The 22,516-nt window shown below is 38.1% G+C and overlaps 1 protein-coding gene across 3 annotated transcripts in view; it reads right to left on the bottom strand.

The window, feature by feature from the left end:
- Positions 1 to 22,516, bottom strand: part of STARD3NL (STARD3 N-terminal like) — a 51,235-nt gene that overhangs the window by 14,924 nt on the left and 13,795 nt on the right. For all 3 annotated transcript variants that reach the window (XM_008703513.2, XM_008703512.2, XM_008703514.2), the window contains 3 exons: positions 8,351 to 8,618; positions 2,864 to 2,941; positions 114 to 191 (listed from right to left, as the gene is read on the bottom strand). In XM_008703513.2, the coding sequence (XP_008701735.1) occupies positions 114 to 191; positions 2,864 to 2,941; positions 8,351 to 8,575 (381 nt within the window). In that variant the 5' untranslated portion in view covers positions 8,576 to 8,618. The remainder of the gene's footprint in view (positions 1 to 113; positions 192 to 2,863; positions 2,942 to 8,350; positions 8,619 to 22,516) is intronic.

Genomic DNA, 22,516 nt, shown 5'->3' with positions numbered 1-22,516 from the left:
TAGCTGAGTTCAACCCAGATAAAAAGAGCATTTTCTCCCAGCCTATCGCTGTTGGGAGCAGGCCTGGGTTACCAGCATTGGAGGAGATGAACCAGTCACGCAGACATACTCACCGCTATGGCCCACCAATGGCGCAGTCTGCATACAGCATATGCAAGTATTAACACTTTAAATCGAAAAACTGCCAAAAGCTATATTAAAAAAAAAAAAGTCAAGGTAAGTTTTAAAAAATAGATACAAATATAAAATAATTGAGTTTTATGAAGAACTCACCAAATCATCTTTATTATTCTGATTTAACTGAAGACTGGCACTGGGCTGTAGACCCGTATATGGATCTCTGCTTTAGAATCTATGCAATACTGCCCAAATAAGGATTCAACTTCACTTCCCATTATCAACACAAGAATATATAATTACAATGTTTTATTTTTCCATTCGATTTGAGTGCACATATATTTCTGATATCCTTTTAAGACTGAAGAAAATGTTCTGAAAGTTGACTTTTCCACTCCTGGTATAAACACTCACCTTTGGAAGACACCAGGTTCTTAGTAAAGCCCACTGTAAAGCTCTGGGTTTCGGGGTGTTCGGACAGTTCTATCTGAGTAGCTTCCACCCAGTTAGTTAGGGTGGCTCTGGGACTTTAGTGAAACCCTTTCTGTATACTATTATCCCATGTAATCCCTTCCTCAACAATCCCATGCATCAACTACTATCATTAATCCCATTATACACATAAGGTGGGTAGAAAAGCTGTACAAGGTCACACAACTCCTTCGTGAGGAAGCTGGGACTTGAACCTAGGTGGCCAGACTCTACTGAACCACTATGTCACGGCTACCTTCATAATTCTCATCTAGTAAGAAATACACACAGAATAAGATTTTACCGATTTTCCTTAGAAGACAAGCCTATTGTGGGTAGGGAGAAGTCAGGTGACTCTTGGGCAGTGCCTGAGGGCAGGGTTCGGCCAAAAGTTCCTCCCTAATCAAAACTGCCAAAAGGCTGGAGGCTGACAGCCTTTTTGCAGCCATTGATCAGAGGACCACGCTTAGGTTCTTTTACGTAAATGAAGGTCACAAGTTATACTTTGTTTTTAATTTGCTGTTTTCATTAAAAATGTGTTTTCCAACAGTCTGCGAACTGTTTAGCCTCTCTATTTATTCCAGCTCTATCTTCTGCCTTCTGGGTTTGGCAAAAGGATAAGTCTTCGTCAGCCCTCTATCTCAGAGTCTCCCAGGTCCCAAGGTTTCCTGGAGGCTGTGTCCATTTCCCAGGCCAGACATGCCAGTCCTTCCAGTCTGAACTAAAGGGCCCTGCCTATTTGGCCAGTACCACTGACTCTCCAAGCATAAAGGACAGACAACCCTCAGAGAACTGGCTGGGAGATTAGACTGGTTTCCTGGCTGAAGCTATTTTAAGATAAATTCAGCAAGAGAAAGAAGAGAAAAGAGAGAAATCAATCTTGCTATTATATGTTAATAGTTTTAGAAGAAAGAAATGTCAAGAGATTTGGGATCTAACATGCTCTGCTCCCAACTTCGATGACCTGGGGTGGGTCAAGACACTGAACCAAAGAAACTCAATTTCCTCGTTTGGAAAAATGAGGGGATTGACTTATATTAACGGTTGTCCAACTATTCTGTAGCAACCAAACGCTCATTCAACACAATCTTACTGGAAACATACCGTGCAGATAAAAACAGAACGACTTGGGTTGTGTGGGGCTAATGACAGGGAACCCTAACCTCTACTTATTGGGAGACCCACCTCCTTCCCCATACACACTTCTGCAGGCCCCTCCGGAAATAAAACAACAAAAAAAGCCTTTCCAGTAAGTTCGAAAACCACTAAAAATATAATTACTCAGTTATTAAAATTCTCAACCAAAAATAATGATGATGGTAGTGATTGCAGATGGTTCTCTGAGCTTCTAGAATGTATCACTCATTGGGCTAAATGTTTTCCATGCATTATTTCATTTACTTCTCAGGATTAGGATGATCTCATTTTACATATGAAAAAACTGAAGCTCAGACCCAATGTATTAAAAGATATACAAACAGTGGTAGTGTTGTCAATCAAACCCAGGTTTTTCTGACTTTGAGGGTTCTGCTCTTAAGCATTGTGCAGAAAGGTTCTAAAGGTAGTGAAGAAAGTAGGTAAAATGCATTTGGAGGAATTCACTGTGAATATTGCCTACGCTGCACTAACACAATGTTAGAATCTGATTTACTTACACCATCAACTATAAAGAGATACCAGGGAGATGTACCAAGCCCAGTGAGAGTCACAGTGTGTCCTAGAAAAATTGTAAGCATTCCTTTGAATGAGATGAAGGCCTCATCGACAGAGAATTGCATCTGTGCAATTCTACAACTGGCTGATGTTACCCAGGGTTACCAACAGATCACTTTCCTCAAAAACTCCAATTATAGAAAAATGAAACATAGTATTATTATTATTAAAAGTACACTCGGAAATCTGTCGCAAAGCAGAAAAGGAATGGCATTTTCATTGTGTTATTAAAAAAATAGGTGAGTTTCCCTGTTAGTGAGTAGGGTATATTGCTGGCTTCTATGAAAAGAATAAAGGCTCTCCTCCAAGAAAAGCAGAATGGCTCCTTCTGCTGTCCTTCCTTATCTCTCATTAATCATGTCTTTCCTTCCTGCGACCAGACAATTCCTTACAAAGAGAGCTTGAGTGCACTGACTGGGCCAGAAACGGAGGGGAAAGGAAGGCCAGTGTTCGAGAGAGGGAAAGAGAACGGCATAGAATGTGCGATCTATTCTGAGCAAATTGGCCTGCTGGTTACAGATTCATCATATCTGAAATGAGATGTGGAACAAGGAATACTTACGAATATATCAAAATAAGAGGAGTAGTAGTCATACTGCACCACTTCCTTCTCTAACGTGTTCTCAATGCCTCCATTCACCTGGGAAGGAGAGTGAGAAGTAAGAATGAGGACAGATTCACGTGCGAAGACAATACAAGAAAACATACAAGTAAGGTTTTGTAAGTTCTGTCTACCTTCTCAGCACCCTGGAATGTTGAAATAGGAGGAACAAAACACTCCTAACTCTAATAGAAAAATGCTGAAGAGCATTTCCCACCTCCATTCTGCATTCATTCATTCGACAAATACAGATGCATAATGAAAAACAATGCCATGTTTGTTGTTCCTATTTTGGCAAAATAAAATGTTTAAAAAAATGATTCTTTTTCTCTTCTAAGATAAAGTCTTCGATCAAGCCAATGTATAATTTTAAGGAAGGCCGTTCACATTCATCCAGCACTGCCCTCACTCTCTGACCACTCTCCACTGTTGCAGCTCCTGGAAAGCCAACGGCACCTCTGATCTTAGCAAAGATCAATGACAGGAGATAGAGTGTAGACATTCTCTCTGGCTTGTTTCGTTTTTTTTTTTTTTTTTTTTTTTTAATTTGCTCCTGGCATTGGAAAATCCTGTGCTCTCATCAACTTTCATACAGATTTTTAATTTGATAGATAATGAAATGAGGGACAGACCAGACCTACAATCTTATGTGCAGCAGTTACAGTAAATGATGAAAATCAGACCTAAGATGACAAACTTTCTGTCCTCTTCCAATTCTCCTATCAAGATGACTTTTAAGTGAACAAGTTCAGAACTCTACATATTACACTTACAGGAAATATTTTTTTTAAAAAAATCAAGTAATGGAATGTGTGTCCGATAGTGAATGCGGTGGCCAAGCAGACAGCAGAACTGTTAGGGCCCGTGGATTAGGGAACATGACGTGCAACAGTAAATTCGTATTTCCAATTTGGAGTACCGGCATTGTTTGTCCTGGCAAACTGATGGAGATGATCTGGAAAAGGACAAAGGGCGATGGACCCAAGACCCGGATAACAGGGGAGAAAATTAACAAGGAACACCTTGCAAGGTTCGCTAACTGGTCAAATTGGAATTAAAGTTGCCACAAGGAAAGGATCCTCTTGGCTTGGAAACCTTTACAAGTATTTGTATTTGTTATTCAAATGAAAGTATTCCACAAACACCAATTGTGTACTTTAAAAATCCCCTAAGGAGGTTTAGATTTCTGTGTAATTTGTGCAGATTGCCTATTGACCTGCTTGAACATAGATCTTTACGAGCAAATAGAACGGAAAACTTGGGAGCAAAGAGAAACAACTAATGTAGTCTTATCATTGTGTCTCTCCAGACTAAGGAAACTTAGCACAATCTAAAATATTAAAAGAATGATTGTCCCAAATGACCTATCGCAAAGAGGGGTTCTCCACAGCACAGAGACTAGCCTTCTGGCTGAGAGAACAGCAATCAACCTGCTGATACAGTTCTTCAATAAACAGCCAGTAGAAAAAGGTTTTCTATAGTTTCTGCACACTTTAAAAGACCCTCACTGGGGTGGGGGGAGTGCCTGGGTAGCTCAGTCAGTTAAGCGGCCGACTCTGTTTCAGCTCAGATCATTATCTCAGGGTTGTGAGTCTGCTTGGGATTCTCTCACCCCCTCTCACTCTGGCCCTCCCCGCCCTCGTGCACTCTCTTTCTTTCTCTGATAAAGAAATCTTAAAAAATAAAAAAAAACACCTGATTTTGTGTTGCCTTTAAATAGAGAAATTTAAAATCTACATCTGTAGCTTTAACTTGTACTCTAAATTCCTATTTCAAAACCCTTGTCTCAAGATGTCCCCCATAGACTCATCTTTAGTTTCACATGGAACTTCTTCTCACAGTTCTGACAGAGCTGGTCCTGTTCTTCTACATTAGAAATCGTAAGAAATCTTAAGAGTTGTTTCTGGATACCAGGGATGATAAAATCAGCCTATCAGTAAATCTAGCAGCATACTTATTTTTTGAGTATGTCTCTAAGATCAGTTTTTTCCTTTCCACTCCCACCACCCTACATGGGATTCCTTTCATAGCTTCAGAGCCAGTCTGTCCCTAACATAATTCAACTGGTAAACCACTGCCACAAGATCTTTATCCATTCACCAAATATTTGCGGAACACTTATTGTCAAGTATGGTTCTAAACACAATAAATTCTTTAATAAATAAAACAATATCTCTGTCTTTCTGGAACTTACATTCTAGCAAGGAGTGAGAGATGACAAACAAGAAAATAAATGCTTTACAGAGAACAAAGGGGGCAGCGTGACAGACAGAGTAACAGTTGACTTCTCTGGGTGTGGTGGTAAATGGAAGCCTTCTCCGTGGTGATATTTAAATGGACAGATACCAGCATGATAAGCAGTCAGAATCTGCATCAAGACAAAGGAAATTAACCATTTCATGTAGAAGTAACTAGTCTAAATGTCCAAGACAGAAGAGAGCTTGTTCTATTGTGAGACCAGGAGGCAAGTCTGGGCTGGTCTGGTGTGCCAGGAACAGAGTGGGGAAGGAAGTCTAGAGAGGCTCCTTGGGGCTATACAAGCCAAATCACAGCATTTTGATTTTATTCAAAGTGCTCTGGTAGGTCACTGAAGGGTTATAAATAGAAAGTAACATTATCTGATTTCTGTTTTTAGTTTTAAAGTCCCTCTGGCTTGTTTGAGGAGAATGGGTACTAGAGGGCAAGGGTAGAAGCAGGTAAACCAGGTGGGCCTCTGGTACAGTAGTCTGAAGGAGTGATATCACCAGCTTGGTTGAGGATAGCAACTGTAAAAATGGAGAGAAGAGGTCACACTTTGGATACATTTTGCAGGCAGATTTGACAGAGCTTACTTTTTGACTGGATATGGAGTATGAGAAATACAAAACAAACAAGCAAATTAATCAAGGATGAGTCTTCATTTTGGGGCTGGGCATCTTGTTTTCCTGAAGCAAGGAGGAAAAACGGCTAATTTGGAAGTCCTATATGAAGGCAAAGTATTTTGGTTACTGTTATGATTGCATAGTACAGCTGAGGTCCATTACTCTTCCGAAGGCTTGAATACCCTTTATGCTATTTCTTTCCTCTTTTCAAGACCAACACTACAAGGCATATGTGTTATATCTCCTCAGCTAAACTTCAAATCTCATATGATTTTTTTGTGGAACTCGCCATACCTGAATCTGAAGCCTATGCCCTGGGACTGACTCAGTAAATATAGAGACATCTATAAAGAACAATGGATTTGAGTGATTAGAGATTTACAGAGATAGACCACAAAAGTAAAGGGATGGCGTGTAGTGAAAAACCCAGGTCAGGACTGACAATCTAAAACAAACAGAACTAGAAACTGAATGTTAAAAAAAAATTAAAAAAGAAAAAAAAAAAGAAAACCTTGCTAAAAAAGTCCAGATGTGCTATTCTAAAGATCATAAATTCTTGTATGATCTTTTTTACAACTGCGGCAACCGGCAGCCCATGGAAAAGTGAGTCTTAGAACACATTTCTTAATTTGAAAAGATATATGCACCCCTGTGTTTCCTGCAGCTTCGTACAATGGTCAAGATATGGAAGTAACTCGAGTGTCCATCAGCAGATGAATGGATAAAAAAGATGTGGTCTACAAAGACACACACACACACACACACACACACACACACGGGAGTATTAGCCTCAAAAAAGAATGGGATCCTGCCATTTACAGCAATGTGGATGGACCTAGAGGGGATAATGCTAAGTGAAATAAGTCAGATAAAGACAAACACTAAGTGAACTCACTCGCATGTGGAATTTAAGAAACAAGACAAGTGAACAAAGAAAAAAGAGACAAACAAAAAAGAGACTCTTAAATACAGAGAACAAACTGGTGGTTGCCAGAGGGGAGGTGGCTGGGGTGATGGGTGAAACAGAGGGGATTCCGAGGTACAAACTTCCAGTTACAATATAGATAAATCACAGAGATGAAAAGAACTGCATAGGAAATACAGTCAGTAAGATAGCAATAAGGTTGCTTGGTGACAGATGGTGACTACATGGGGGCACTGAGTAATGTACAGGAATGCGGACGCATTACGTTGTACACCTGAAACTAAGATAACACTGTATATGTTCATTATACTCCAATAAAAAAATTAAACAAATACATTTCTTAATTGCAAGGTGATTTTTCATTTATAACATGTTGCACACAGATGAACACCGATCCCCTCTGCTGCACAAGTACAGCGTGCAGTCCACTTCACTTCCATTTCAATTTCGTTGAAGCACTAAGAAAGGAGGGAAGTGAGCGTGTGATCCATGAACCCTACCACAGCTCTACCCCCATGACTTCCCTCACTTAAGAGCAGGGAGTGATATTAGTGGTAAATCAATAAATGCTTTGATTTTCTGCTGTCATTAAAATAATTTTTAAGTGAGCTCCCTGAAAACTGCTGCTATGCTTTCCTCTTAAAAGAAGTATTTCTTTTTCACCTCTTAATACACAGTTATTAGTTTTGAAAACATGTTATTCCTTTGAAATATATGTTAATTTAAATATTGTCTTTAATGTATATATATGGAACAAATAATAAAAAGAGATACTCTAAAGTACTGTGTCCTATCACTGGCTTGTTTGGTTTTAAACAACTCCTGCCTATGAGAGAAGCATTCTGGAAGAGATACGTATTTGTTGGTAAGGAATGTAAATAGAACCAAGGCTTCGGGGGAAAACAGACATATTGGGTTAAATAAAATATATTATTAAGATGTATTTCACCTGTTTATTTTTACCTTTATTAAGGCAGCAATTAGAGAACTTAATCATCTACGAGACTTGCATTATATTTCCATTGGACAGTACTGGTCTAGACAATTACTTGGCAATATAACCACAAAAACCTGACAAGATGGAGACAAACCTCCAAATGGTTCTAGAATATTTTTTTTCAATTAAATATAAATAATTTCTTTGTGAAAAAGTAAATAAAAATGCATGAAAAATCTGAAACACGGAGATTAGAAAAGTAGATGTAACACCTAAAACATATTTCAGAGGCATGCTACATTTTTGGAGCAAGAAAAGAGCCAGGAAATACATACTTTTGCCTTTGTGGGCCAATACTCAACTCGACTACTCAGCACAAAGCTGGCCATAACCAACAGGTAAACAGATGGGCAGGGCTGTGTTCCAATAAAACTTTATAAAAACAGGCCAACTGAATTTGGCCCCCTGGCTGTAGTGTGCTAACTCCCAGTATAGAGCAGAATACCATGGATTCAAATTTCAAAGTGAGTTTTAAATGAACTAGCTTTGCTTTAAAACATGACAGTACAGAACAAGAAAAGTCAAAATCAGCTGGAAAAGAGCAATATCACCCCCTTTGGAAAAAAGAATTCACTAAATGAGATGGAAATGATGAGAAAAATGAGAAAATTGTTTTTTGTCTGTGAAAACAATTCTTATATACAGTCATGGGAAAAACCACTTACATTTAACTCTATTATCCAGAGTAATGTTACAAATAAGAGGTCAAAGGTGACAAACAAACAGAAAGTCCTCCTGACATCAGATATGCCTTTCTTCTCCCTTCCTTCGTAAGACTCGATCCTGGCCATGAGGTGTGTGGGGTTGATGGAATGAACGTCGCGCAAAGAAGCGTGAGAGCTCTGGCTCCCTGTGAGAGCGTTCTCCATGTTTTCTTGCAGGGGGTTCATCCTGGAGGAGGGCTACAGGAGCCTTTCTCCAACTTCACCATCCCTAGAGAGAAGAGAGCTTTGTGTTAAATCAGAGTTCACCTAAGACCACCATGCCACTCCCACCACCGGGCAGCTGTTTCTCCCAGCAACAGTGTTTTTAACTGAAGACATTCATTCTGATGAAGACATAAAGAGAAAGTGAAATGAGAAGCAATTCTTGATGTTATCAATCAATACTACAAAAGAGCTGTTACAGAAATGAATGAAATAAAGAAGAATGCAAATTTACAGAATTAAGGAGAGAAGACGGGATGCTAACCACATCAAGAAAGGTCTCACTGATAACCTGGAGCCGGCCGGTTCCTTTGCTGGGCCCGGGAGAAAACATCTCCAACTCTGTGTCACTACTCCTGAACCAGGAAAACATCTCCTGAAAACTCCCCAGAGAGCATGTAACCAGAACGTGTAAACGAGACAGGAAAAACGTGTTTCCTAAAGAGGGATTGCTTTCCACCAAAAGTATCTAATAAGCTGATTTTAGCATTTCCCCATCACCTCGTAATGAATAAGCATGTTTCCAGGTCTCTTCTTGGAAAAGAAGTACACTCCCGCTCAAAGTTCAGCATTATACAAACACCTCTGTGCTGATTACACAAGTTAAGACAGCTCTATCTCGAGATCTAGGAACCCCTCTCCCCAAGACCAGGATGTGCTTCTACAATACAAGTAAAAGATTAGTAATCAAAGCGGTCTGATTGCCTCATAGATGATGCAAAGTCATGAAACAGTATGGTGGATGGTATTACTTTTGGCCAAATAGTCCTGTCTCCCTCCCACAGCACCTCTCCCCATGGGAGATTCTATACCCCTGACTCTACTGACCTTGTGTGCCCTTTTTTGGCCAATGGAATGCAAGCAGAAGTTTGAGTGCCACTTTCGTCCAGATCTAGGAACCATGCACTGGTTCTCCTTGCTTTTGCCACAGGGACTGGCAATGGGCAGATAAAGAAGGGCATTTTCAAGGTGGGTAAAATAGAATCAGACCGCTGAGATTTCCCTAAAGCACTGTGGTCCCACGCGGTCCTATTCAGTCCAGAAGTGTCTCTTTACACATTACCCTCGTTTCTCTCCCTTCCCACATTCAGGAACAAGAGTCCTTCCCACATTTTCATACAATGTGATGATAACATAACATTTTGGAAAGCAATTTGGTTACATGAGCTAGGATGCCTTAAAATATTCATACTTCTTGAGCTAGTAACCCTACTTTGCAAATCTAAGGAAAATGAACTGTAGACCTTCAGGACAAAAACTGATCTATGTCATTAGAGGTTGGCTTAGTGATTACCTTTAAGCAAGAGGGAGGGAACAGTGACTAGAGCTCATAAATTTGGTCAAATTTCATTTCTTGGCCTGAGTAATGCTAGCATGGCTGTACTCACTTAATGATAATTTACTGATGTAGGTAGTAGTTTCAGGGGTGTATTGATTTGTGAATATTCAAAATGCTGTACACTTATGTACATATACACATATATGAATTGTGTCTGTGTCTCTGTTAAGTGGACTTTATCATTATACATCTATAATAGTTCCAACGAGAAAACAATCTAAATATCTAACAAAAAGGGAATAATTAGATAAATCACAGTACAGCCACAGTAGTCATTAAAATAAAACTTATAAAGTATTTATAACTTTAAAATGCTTATGTTGTAATAGTAACTAGACTAAAATCTGAATATTAAATAGAACACACGCATACAGAGTATGTTCACAACTTTGTAAACATAAACCAAATTTTTACAAGCGTGTACCTATAAAACGTAACAAATGTTAATATGATCTCTGCCTGATATTATATCCGCCCCCTGCTTTTACGTTTTCCATGTTTTCAGATTTCCTATTTTACACATATTGTATTTACAAGAGGAAGGATTAAATTCAAATGTAATATTGTTATAGTCCTAGACAGATGTCCCAGGACTTTATGAGGCTCTTCCTTCCCTTCTCAACACATCTGGGTGACAGTAGATAACATCATCTTGGGCATTTTGAAAAGCTCAATAGGAGTCCACTTCAGTGCTTTGTAAAATAAAATGTAAAATTCCAAAAATCAAAAACATTTCTACACAATTTCTTTCTCAATGAGATAATTACCATCCTAGGGGAAGGTATACCAATGGCCTATTCCCCAGTACAGATGCTCTTAAAACAAAGTTTGCAAAGCACTAAATTTATCTGCCAGGCTTCTAAGAGTTAATTCTGGAACAGTAAGTAAAAAGGAATGTAATTGTGTTTTCTGTGATGAAACACACATTTCAAAGCTGAAAAGATACCGGAGTTGCTCTCTAAATTTGAACCTGGATAAATATAGACGTATTTCTGTAACCATGCATTCTACAGAAAGAAAAAGCAATCCAAGTAGTTTGTAAGCCAACCTAATATTCTATTAGCAAGTATATTTAAAAATTAATTTAAATTCTTAAGTCTACTAAACTGTATAGACAATCCAACAAATTCACAACTGAAACTCACGGTTGTTTTTAGGAAGAAAATTGCTTCCAAAGAAATTAGATCATTTTCTCAATCTCATCCATTTCTCCTTCCCTGAGCCCACTCCTCATGAATAAAAAATGGTAACAAAGCAAAACACCAACCCTAGAAATCTGAGGCTATTTCAAGCTAAAACACGACATCATACAATGGTATACACCTGCCCTGAGGAATGAGAATCACTACATCATTTTTCAGATGCATGCACAGAACTGCTAATGAGCTAGAATTTCTAGATACTTGCATGCCTTCAACAATAGTTACCCAAAGCACAGACTGTTGTGAGCAGACTCCTAGCAGACTGATCCCTCCCTAGGACAGAGGGAACTCTCACAAGGGAGAGAGCGCTTCCTTTTAACATACAGAAGAGAAGGAAACTACATAAAGCCCCTTTCTACTCTACAATCATAGGACTTCATTCTATCCCTGTCCTCCCAAAGGATTCAAGTGTGAATTCCTTCAGGAAGACTTCACTGAAATGCTCCCCACATTCTAATCCCCAGGCAGGGTCAAGTACATCTCCTCCAAGCTCCCCTAGGATGGTGGATATGCCACTTCTACTATTGCTGACCACAATGTGCCCTAATTATCCATCTATTCACCTGTCTCTCCTGCTAGTCAGTGTGCCCCGTGAAGGCCTTGAATATGATTTGCACACTCCTGTGCCCCAGGGACTCCCTTGACAATATACAGCACACAGCAGGAACAAATCAACTGGTCGACTAATTTAATTCTACCATCTATCACAGAGACTAGCACAGAGTCAGCTTTCAAAATTCTCTGAATTGAAGAGACCGAAACTATTTTTTTCTAAGGAAGAGCTTAGATATTCTTCCAGATATAATTTTGGAAGTATTAAATATTCAGTTCTTGGTACTGAGAGCCTCTGGGGTTGGCTTAAGGAAAACTAAGCCTCTCTAAAGATGGTGTTAAGCATTGATTAGCTGTATGCACAGGAACCTAAATCTACAATTCAAAATTTATTCCAACCATGGGGATAGTATGGGGGATAAGGAGTGGGGTGGAGAATTGTTAAAAAAGAAAAAAAAAATCTCCTTATCTTTTTCTGGGATTTGTGTGAGGAGATGAGAATCTCCTTTTGTTGTTTCAGCTTTTGAAAATGAGATTCATGTCTTCCTCTCCAGATGAATAACTATCTTTCTCTGTACTATAATATTAGCCAGCTATTTCTACAATTATGCTGAATTAACAACTGCCCAAAATTCAGTAGCTTAACACAATCGACATTTATTCTCAAGCTCACGGGTCTACAGGTCGCCTGAAGTTCAGCTGCTCTAGTGGGGCTCACTGGGCAACTCTGCTCCTGGGGGCAGAAGAACTTGGCTTCAAACTGTGTGTTCATCTTCGTCCTCCTCCTCGGACCAGGACTATCTAGGTCATGTTCTTTTCAAGGCAAGTGACAAGAGCACAGGAGACAAGCTAGATCATGTAAATACATTTAACATCTCTGTATACATGACATCTGTTCACAGTCTTTCAGCCAAAGCATATCTCAAGGCCAGGCCCGAAGGCAGTAGAACTGGGACGTACACTCCACTCAAAGAGGAGAACGTAAGTGAATATTCCAATGTAGCATAGCTATCAATGTTCTAACCTACAGCCTGAAGGTCAAACATGGCCTGCTGCCTGTTTTTGGATATCGGGTTTCGTCAGAACACCACCAAACCCATTCTTCTGGTCTATGGCTGCTTCCACACTAAGATGCCAGAGGTGAATTGTCCCAACAGAAACCGTACTTTACTATGGGCATTTTTCTAGAAGAAGAGATTACTGCTTTCATTAGTTTCACAAAGGAGACCCAGGTGAGATTTAGAGTTGTTTAGATTAGCAAAAATAGGCTAATGGATGAATGTTCATTTTTCCAATGCATGCTCTGATTGTATGACTGGCAAAAACCTATGATTCATCCTACTTTTTCCACTGGTTGTTCTAGTGACAGCACTGGTTAGGGATACACTGTATGTTGGCTTCCCTGGGGCCACTTCAGCAGTGCTTACAGCATCAACGTGCTGCTCTTTGACTTAATTCTCTTGCCTTAATTCCACACTACCAGAACTGGAGAATTCTGTCCCATCCACGTTGGTAGCTTCTTAAATGATGATATCCTTCCCACGTGGAAAAAAACAAAACAAAAAGAACTAAGATCCTTTCTGCTTCCAAGAGGAATTGCTTACATCTTTGGGAATCTTCTGTGCACTCATCCCCAGGCTGGGTGCAAAGCTGAGCCAGAACTTCAACTCCATCTGCTTCAGCACAGAATTGATACTATCCAGATGGTAAACAGTAGCTGCTCTGAGCACTGGCTACCACTGCTGGTGGCATACAGAAGTCCCACAGTTTCTTGTACCTTCCTAGGAGGAGCAGAGAGAGGCTCTGGGCGCCCACTGGTGGCATCAAACCACGTCTTTCAACCCAACCACCCAGCCTCCTTCTCTGTACTACTTCTGGCAACAGCCAGGACACTGCATGTTCTCCTCGGACAGAGTGTCAGAATAACAGACACTAAAACCTTCTAATTCAGAAAGACTTTAGCCATCATCTTAACCAAAGGCCTAGAGAGCAGAATTGGCTTATAGACATGTTTTGCTTGATCTTGCAGTGTTGCTCAGGATTTTGAACTAATTGCTAACATTTTAAATAATGAATTTTCATGTAAAAACCCAGACTTCCAGCTTCTCTTGAAAAGTTAAAAATAGAATCACTAGGCCTGCATTTCCTTACCATAACAATAAAGCCAAGAAGCTGCTGACCTCTCTAGACCTGGTATGATGCACTTTTCACTTGGCCTCAGTTTTGACCTAGCCTGGACGCATTTGAGTTCGCCACTCTAATCTACCTCCACTTCCTGTTTTAAAGGCAAAGAGATGCATTAAAACCTGAAGACTGTCTCATCATATTGTTTCAAAGCTTTCTTTATCTTTGTTATCAAAGTTGTTCTTACCTATAAAATAAATGTATGCTTAAAGATTAAAAAAAGAAGAAAGAATCTGAGACCTATGTGGATGATAGGTCTAAGAGATCTTTTAAGATATATTTTAGGATTAAAACTCAGGTCTTCTACTTCTTTCCTCTCCATCACTCAGCCTCCTCTGAGATTACTAGAAGGAAATTGGAGGGACATCAGCAGGTGTTTAAATGGACCTGGGGATGCAGGCATTGAATCTGAGAGTCCCTAAAGACATGGGCTGCCTTAGCTGTGCCCACTCTATCCTAGGACTGGGTTTCTCTGGGAGCAGGGAGCAGCCTGAGCTGGCTATCCTCCTGCAAGGCCCACATGGGATAAGACCTACTTTATGATAGTAGAAGTCCTGCCTAGATCCTAAAGGTTCCAAGACGAAACAGCTGGAACTGGGGAATGGGAATATTGAGGAAATAACATGACATTTACAAACATGCCTTGCCAGTAAGAGAAAGAGGCATGGTAACTAAGAAACATAGAGGCTTTAAAAAAGAAATATACACAGAAAGAGAGGATGTGGGAAGGAAGCTACAGCTAATTCACAGAATCAAAAAACATAGGAAAACAAACTTCATATTTTAAGGATATCAGTATGAGATGAGCAAAGTTCTGTGATGCCTAAGAAGAGTTGGATAACCGACATGTCGAATTCAATTATTAACCTTTCATAAAATAAAAATTTCTATTTAATGTTTGTTTAAATGAAGCTGCTTATATTTTTTAAAACCTCCAAAGTTGTTTGTAGATAAGATGTTCTAAACAAAGAAAACAGTACGATTCACTGCCTTGTACTTCTTCATGTTGTTGATATTATACGGTATGTCAATTCTACCCTGAAAAGTAAAGGCCCGGTAGAACTCTGATGGAAGTGGCTTTAGAAAGACTAGCAGGGGACAGGGTTAAGGAGCTGATGCCTTTGTGCAACACTGCAGCTCCCTGAGCTGGAGAACCAGCATTACAAAGCACTATAGGAAGTTTAATAAAATCAAGATCAAACCAACTTTTTTTTTTTTACAAACTGCCCACTACCACTATGTTCACATTTCAAAACAGTCTTGGCTTACTTTAGGCCATATATGCTCCAAACTAAATATAGTGTCTAGAAAAATATTTCTAAAATCTAGGCGATTGGACTGAATTTTATTATCTTTTATTTTGTTTCAGGTTTTTATTAAAATCCTAGTTAGTTAACATACAATGTAATACTGGTTTCAGGAGTAAAATTCAGTGATTCATCACTTATATACAACACTCAGTGCTCATCACAACAAATGCCCTCCTTAATGCCCATCACCCATCTAGCCTGTCCCCCACCCACCTCTCCTCCAGCAGCCCTCAGTTTGTTCTCTATAGTCATCGAAAAGAATGAGATCTTGCCATTTGCAACAATGCAGATGGAGCTAGAGGGTATTATGCTGAGCGAAATAAGTCAGAGAAGACAAATACCATATGCTCTCACTCATATGTAGAATTTAAGGAACAAAACTGAAGAATGTTGGTTGAATTTTAAAATACCTATCACATTGAAATTAGCAGTTTAAACAGGAAATCACTGGATAGAAACAACAGGAGATTCCTGGATAGAGAAATCTGGGGGCAAAAATCAGTTATTGTAAAGTAGTAAGTGAAAAATTCTATACAACATTTAACTAACATCACCCTATTGTTCAGTACAAATGAAAAAATTTTAAAAACCTCTCCTCAGTCGAGGAGTCAAATTTTGCCAGTAGATCCCTATTAATTTGACAACTGAGTGAAATATTTAAAAAAGAAAAAGAAAACAATGTATGTCCACATATGAAAGTCTGCAAGGCTTTTTACAGATCTGCACATATCATCAGTGCTACAATGGGGGAGTGGAGGGGAAAACTGTGAAACAATTAAAGTAATGCTGCTTTCTGAGAGTTTAACTATAAATTCAACACATAATGAATCAGAGTAGATGTATGGTGTCCCTAAGAAAGCAAAATCGTTCACAGGCCAAGATAGGAGAACATGGACAGGGCATGTGTTCGGCTCTCAAGAGTGAAAGAGGAAATATGCCCATCAGAAAGGGGATGGGTCAGTCGAAAACACAGGAACAGGAGGGTCACAGCAAATGGAAGCTGTATCTAGCCTGATCTTCTAGTAGGAGTACCTTGTCTGTTGGATTTTAAGATCTCCAGTGCACGGGCCAGATCATTCCTATGATTAATATGATGGCGTAAGGGTATTATTAGCGCCTTTTGTCACTGAACAATTTAATAATTCCCTGCATGCCTCCCACCTCCTTTTTAAAATTCTGTTTCTTATTAAAGTGTCATAGTGTAGGTAGAGAAACAAGAGACTGATCAGCTTGAGATAAACATTCAGTCTACACAGCAGTTACAGTGCTCACTGCAGATTTTGAGATGTGAGTTGACCCACGGGAGGCAGAGCCACTCTCCATGGGGCTCTGGAAATAGATGGTGACAAATCAGGTTTCTCGGTCAACAAGAAAGAGGGCTGGACTGTAAGACTAACAAAGTCAACGTGATACCACTGAGAAACTTTTGGGGAAGTGGATGTCCAGATGTCTCCTGATGACTTGCAAAAGCATTGCTCTTTGAGAACTCCTAGAGATCCCATTCAGATACCACCTTAGTGATAGTTAGTCACCTTTAAATATTAGCATATTTTGCATATCATAGGCAAAAAAACCAAAAGAGAATTATAGAAAATTGTACCTAATGAACAACAGTGGTGAGAGTGGACATCCCTGTCATGTTCCTGACCCCAGGGGAAAAGCTCTCATATTTTCCCCCACTGAGGATGGTAGTATTCACTGTGGGTCTTTTGCATATATGGCTTTCATGATGGTGAGGTATGTTCCCTCTATCCTTACGTGGTAGAGAGTTTTAACAAGAAAGGACGATATATTTTGTCAAATGCTTTTTCTGCACCTATTGAGAGGATCATATGGTTCTTATCCTTTCTTTTATTAATGTGATGTATCACATTGATTGATTTGTGGACTTACATGCAATTATCAATAATTTTCTGTAAGTAAATTATTAAGAGGACCACAGTTATCAGGCTCAAAACAAGAGCTAGAGTAACTGAACTTGACTCTGTAATGGTAATACAGTACATTTGCTTTTGTTAAAATCTGACTTACAAGTATTTGAGTATGATTACTAATTCATAACTACTAAAAAGCAGGGGAAGTTCAGCCAAAGGTTCTTAATAAGTACATAGATTCTTAATAGTACATAGATCCTCTCAACTAAGCAAGTACAGCTAGTATTTGGATTTCTAAAAGTTGAGAAGTGTAATACATTTGAATTCAGGTTTAAGATTTACCACTCATGCCTTACCAGAAAGAACAGAGAAAAAATATTGATCTTAAAAATGAAGAAAATGTAAAAGCTAAGAAAACGATAGATTATAATCAGAATGGAAAGGTTGACAGTTTACTCTTTAAAAAAAAATCTATTTGGTATTTTAAAGACATACATATGGATGCAGATTATTTGAAGACATAATTTCTTAAAGATTGATAATTATTTTTTAACCCCCCAAACACAGACAATATGCTATTTTGAGGATATGATGTTATGTTTACAATATTTAGCATAAAACTATATACTAAATAAAATCTAATTCAATTAAGTCTTGCAATTAGGGACTGTACATAGAAAAAACAATGCATAACAGACACTCATAGCAGTATTTTCTAAAATACTGAGATAAATATATTTAAAAATTTTTAAATATTTAAAAAATGAGAGTAATACCTTAGGAAAATGTTTAGAGAGATGTTTATAAAAGAATTCTGAAGGGGCACCTGCATGGCTGAGTCGGTTAAATATTTGACTCTTAATCTGGGGTCAGGTCATGATCTCAGGGCCCTGGGAATGAATCCTGGGTCGGGCTCCATGCTCAGTGAGGAGTCTGGTTGAGATTCTCTCTCTCCCTCTGCCCCTCCCACCCCCCTGCTTGTGCATGCCTGTTCTCAATCTCTGTCTCAAATAAATAAATAAATCTTAAAAAAAAAAAAAAAAGAATTCTGAAAATGTCCTACTAATGAAGCATTTAGGTAAGAACATGTCAAACTCTCGGATATTCAATGTAAATATTCATTTTCTCCTCTCAAGGATGAGAAGCAGATCTAATGGAAGTAAAACATCTTACTCTGAAAAAAATAATAATAAATTAGGTTGCATAATTTTAAAAAAAGACAGTAAAAGCAGTGCAAAGCTGTCAAAGTTGTGCTTATCATCAAATTCACTTCCTTAAAGTGCTTCAATTATTTTTTAAATAAAGAATAAAATTTAAAAAATAGGCACTTAAATTTTAAGGTTACAAAAACTAATTATCTTATAGGAAAAAATATTGAAAAAGAAAAACAATGAGTATAATTAATAAATAAGTTCTAAAGGAAATGATAAATGTTCCAAGCTGGGAGAGGGTATAATGTGATTCATTATACTAAACTCTCCACTTTTGCACATGGATGAACATTTCCACAAATTTAAAATATATAAATAAGCCCAAGAAATAGACAAAGAGGTAAACCTAGATTGGGGAGGGGGAGACTAAGAAAGGAGTACAAGTACCACTATAGGAGAGGTTACTTTTCAAGCTGTAAGTGACACTTAACACTAATTACGTTTGAGAATCATAAAGTTAATACTCTGGAAATACTTTAGTATTCTTGATTTATCAAGATTTATCAAGATGGAGATGGCCTGCCTAGAATGAACCATCCCCCCCAAAAAAGTAAAGAAGTTGATAAAGAATTTCCTAGCAAAGGAACTCATCAGTTTGCTCAATATTTCAAAATTTGAAAAAAAAAGAAGATAAAATCTTGCAAATTGTTCCAGAACAAAGCTAACATAATCTTGACATTATCAGTCCAAGAACACACAAGAACAAAGAACACAAGTATCAACTACTCCCACCTATGAACATGTTATTATATATTACATAACATTTTTTATACCACCATATTAACCTAACGGCAAAATGAGTAATTTCCTTAGCACAGACTGAGTTAGGCACAGAGCTGAGTACTTAAATTAGAGTCATTTAAACGTCACAACAGCTCCTGTGAGTAGGGCTCCCATATTCCAATGTACTCCCGAAACATCGCACATCGCATAAGTGAAAACTCACATAAATAAAAACTAAACCTAATAAGGAGGCAGATATTTCTGTTTACCCATTAAAATGTTTCCTTGCATTTCAAAAGCATGCATGAATACCACTTATGGTTCATGTGGGCCAAAAAGCTTTGAAATTATCTAAATTCTGACTGGTTTTCAATTTGGGGGGATTGGCATCATTTCAACCTTTGTGGGACTCATCTCCATATTGACATTTACTGTCTTCCGCTCTCCTCAAAATGTGGCCCTTTCAAGTCTCTTATTCTTTTTTTTGAAAGAGATATAGGGAAACATACTAGTGATATAAGAAAAACAACTGTAAACTGAAGGAAAAAAATGGCAAGTGATAATCAGCACCCAGAGACAAGGAACAAGAGGCAGACAGGACAGGAGCGTGTGCCCATCTTCAGGGGCCACACGTGTGGACACAGACCACAATAGTGATTTATCAGAAATCAGAAATCTGACTGTGGTAGGAAATTAACCAAATACCAAGTATTAGTTCAACTAAAAAAAACCAAAACACTAAAGATCAAGGAAAACTCATTACCTATAAACCAGCTGGCCTGTACTTCTAAGCTTTTCTGCAAAAAATATTTACAGATGATAAAAATGCCATCAAAATTCAGTTGCAAAAGAATACAACTATTAAACAGGCAGTCTGGCTCATCGAGGAAGCAATCTACACATCAAAATACACGTAAGTTTCCATGGGTAGTAAGGAGGGCACGTATTGCATGGTGCACTGGGTGTTATACGCAACTAATGCATCATCGAACTTTACATCAGAAACCAGGGATGTACTGTATGGTGACTAACATAATATAATAAAAAAAAATTAAAATAAAAAAAAGAATTAAAAAAATAAATAAATAAAAGTTAATGCAACAAAACCATGTGCACGGGTTATGCAGTAGAAGAAACTGCAGGTAAATAATGATTTTAGGTGAGGAATTTATAAGAACATCTACAAAGAGAAACATCAGAATACATAAAAATCAAAAGCTTCCCTATCTGTCTTCTGTTAGAAGTGAAACTTAAAAGACTAATAAAACTAAAGACATAATGAAAACCTTAAAATTCAATTAGAAAAATGGGCAAAGACAAGGCACACAAGATAAAGAAATTTATTGATACTCTAATAAAAAAGAATTCTCATCAAACACCTATGAATTTTTTAGAGAAGCAAATTAAATTTATGAGATCATTTATTAAATAGTTTCCTGGGACCTTCAGGTAGACAGACCTCAAACTCGCTAATCTTGCCTAACCTAACACATGGTCTACTTCTGCGTCCCTCTCCAGAACCACTTCATGCAAGAAATCATAAGCACTTCCCTAAAGGAATCACATTTTCTGGAAGCTCTACTTGTATTTTTCTCTCTACCCAGAGTGCTACTCTCCTTATCTCTATGGCTTACTCATCCTGTCAGCCTTAACTCAAAGGTTACTTTCTCAGGGAAGCTTTGGCTTCTTCCCACTCTTCCACACCTCTCTGCCCTGAGCTCAGAACAGCAATATACAGACTTCTATAATGACATTTATTATGCTGCAACAAGATTATTTTTGCTCTTCATTGTTTTTTAAATCAACAGTTTGCTTAAAATGTTGGGATTTACCTATTCGCCAGTCCCTTTATTCTGGACAGTGAGAGTGGGAAATTAAAGACAGACAGACATGGGGCACCTGGCTGGTTCAGTCATTTAAGCATCTGACTCTCGATTTAGACTCCCGTCATGATCTTAGGGTCCTAGGATTGAGCCCCGCATTGGGATCCCCGCTGAGCAGGGAAGTCTGCTTGTCTCCTTCTGCCCCTCCCTCTGCATGAACTCTTTCTCTCTCTCTCCCTCTCTCTCAAATAAATAAATAAATAAACCTTTAAAAAAATACAGATAGAAAGACTACTTAAAATTGCATCACAAACATTAAATTTACCAAAATACACGCAAAATCTCAATGCTGAAAACTAAAAAAAACTGCTTAGAAAATAAAGATGAAAATAAATGGAGAGATATATAATAGTTATGGATTAGAAGAATTCATAGTGTTACTATTTCAATTCTCCCTAAATCCATCTATAGATACAAATTAATCCCAATAACAATCCCTTCAAGTTTTTTTGGTAGAAATTAATAAGCTAATTCTAAAATATATATAGAAATGCAAAGAAATGAGACTATCCAAAGCAATCTTGAGAAAGAAGAACAAAACTAGAAGACTCACACTGCCTAACTTAGATTTTCTATAAAGCTTCAGTAATGAAAACAGTGTGGTCCTAGCATAAAGATCAACAAATAGATCAACGGAACATGACAAACAGCCTTGAAATAGACCTGCGGTTATAAGATCATTTGACTTGGGACAAATATGTCAGAGCAGTCTAATGGTAAAAAGAAAGTTTGTTTTCAACAAATGATACCAGGAACCAGCTATCAAAACTGGAGAGGGGAAAAAAAAAAAAACAACTTTGAACCCTGACTCACACTGTGCAAAAATAAGAATGTGGAGAATATTTTTACAACCTTTTTGTAGGCAAGGACTTCTTATAGAAGCCACAAACAACCATAACCATTAAAAAAAAATTGTATAGGCTGTCTTGAAGGGTTCCCACTGGCCAATGTAGGACAATGTGAACATGAAAACAAGTAATGATAGTAATGCTGGAAAAATTTAAAAGTTCCCAAGTCCACAGCAGTATCGTAAAAAAATAAAATAAAAAAGAGAGAGAGATGGGTTAGAAGTTCTCCTATACACAAAAAAGTCAGATATAAAAAAGGAAGAAGAGGTAATAAAACTAGAAAAATCAACAATTTGTAACCCACAGTTGGAGTAACTGAGTCACGTAAGAATCTTCAACAGATGCTAAAAATCATTAAGAGGTTACTGAGAAATAGGTCTTCACAGTCTCAAAGTATTATCCCTCAGATCGTCTAATAATTCCACTGGGGATAATAATACCTTTACAGTGAAGAGATCTGGCAGCCACCATCTGTACCAAGTAATCAAACAGCATTACCAATACTGGAACAAGCTGACATTATTATACACCTTCTGCTGTGATGCAGTACGAAGTACATAACACCAATTACTTATTATGACATACCCTTGTCAAAAATGTTTAACCTGATTTTAGTCATAAAGAAACAATCAGACAAACACAGCATTTGGGATGTTCTCCAAGACAGGTAGTGTGGACTGTTCAAAGAAGCCAATGTGGTTAAAAACAAAACAAGAACAGAAAGAAGGAAAAGTGCTGTGGATACTCTTCAAACTTAAAAAAAAATCAAGAGACGCAAC

This window comes from Ursus maritimus, unplaced genomic scaffold, assembly GCF_017311325.1.
Source record: "Ursus maritimus isolate PB19 unplaced genomic scaffold, ASM1731132v1 scaffold_3, whole genome shotgun sequence".
In the NCBI taxonomy this organism is placed as follows: Eukaryota; Metazoa; Chordata; class Mammalia; order Carnivora; family Ursidae; genus Ursus; species Ursus maritimus.
The sequence above is the reverse complement of the archived record's forward strand: the minus strand, read 5'-3'. Positions and strand labels throughout refer to the sequence as shown.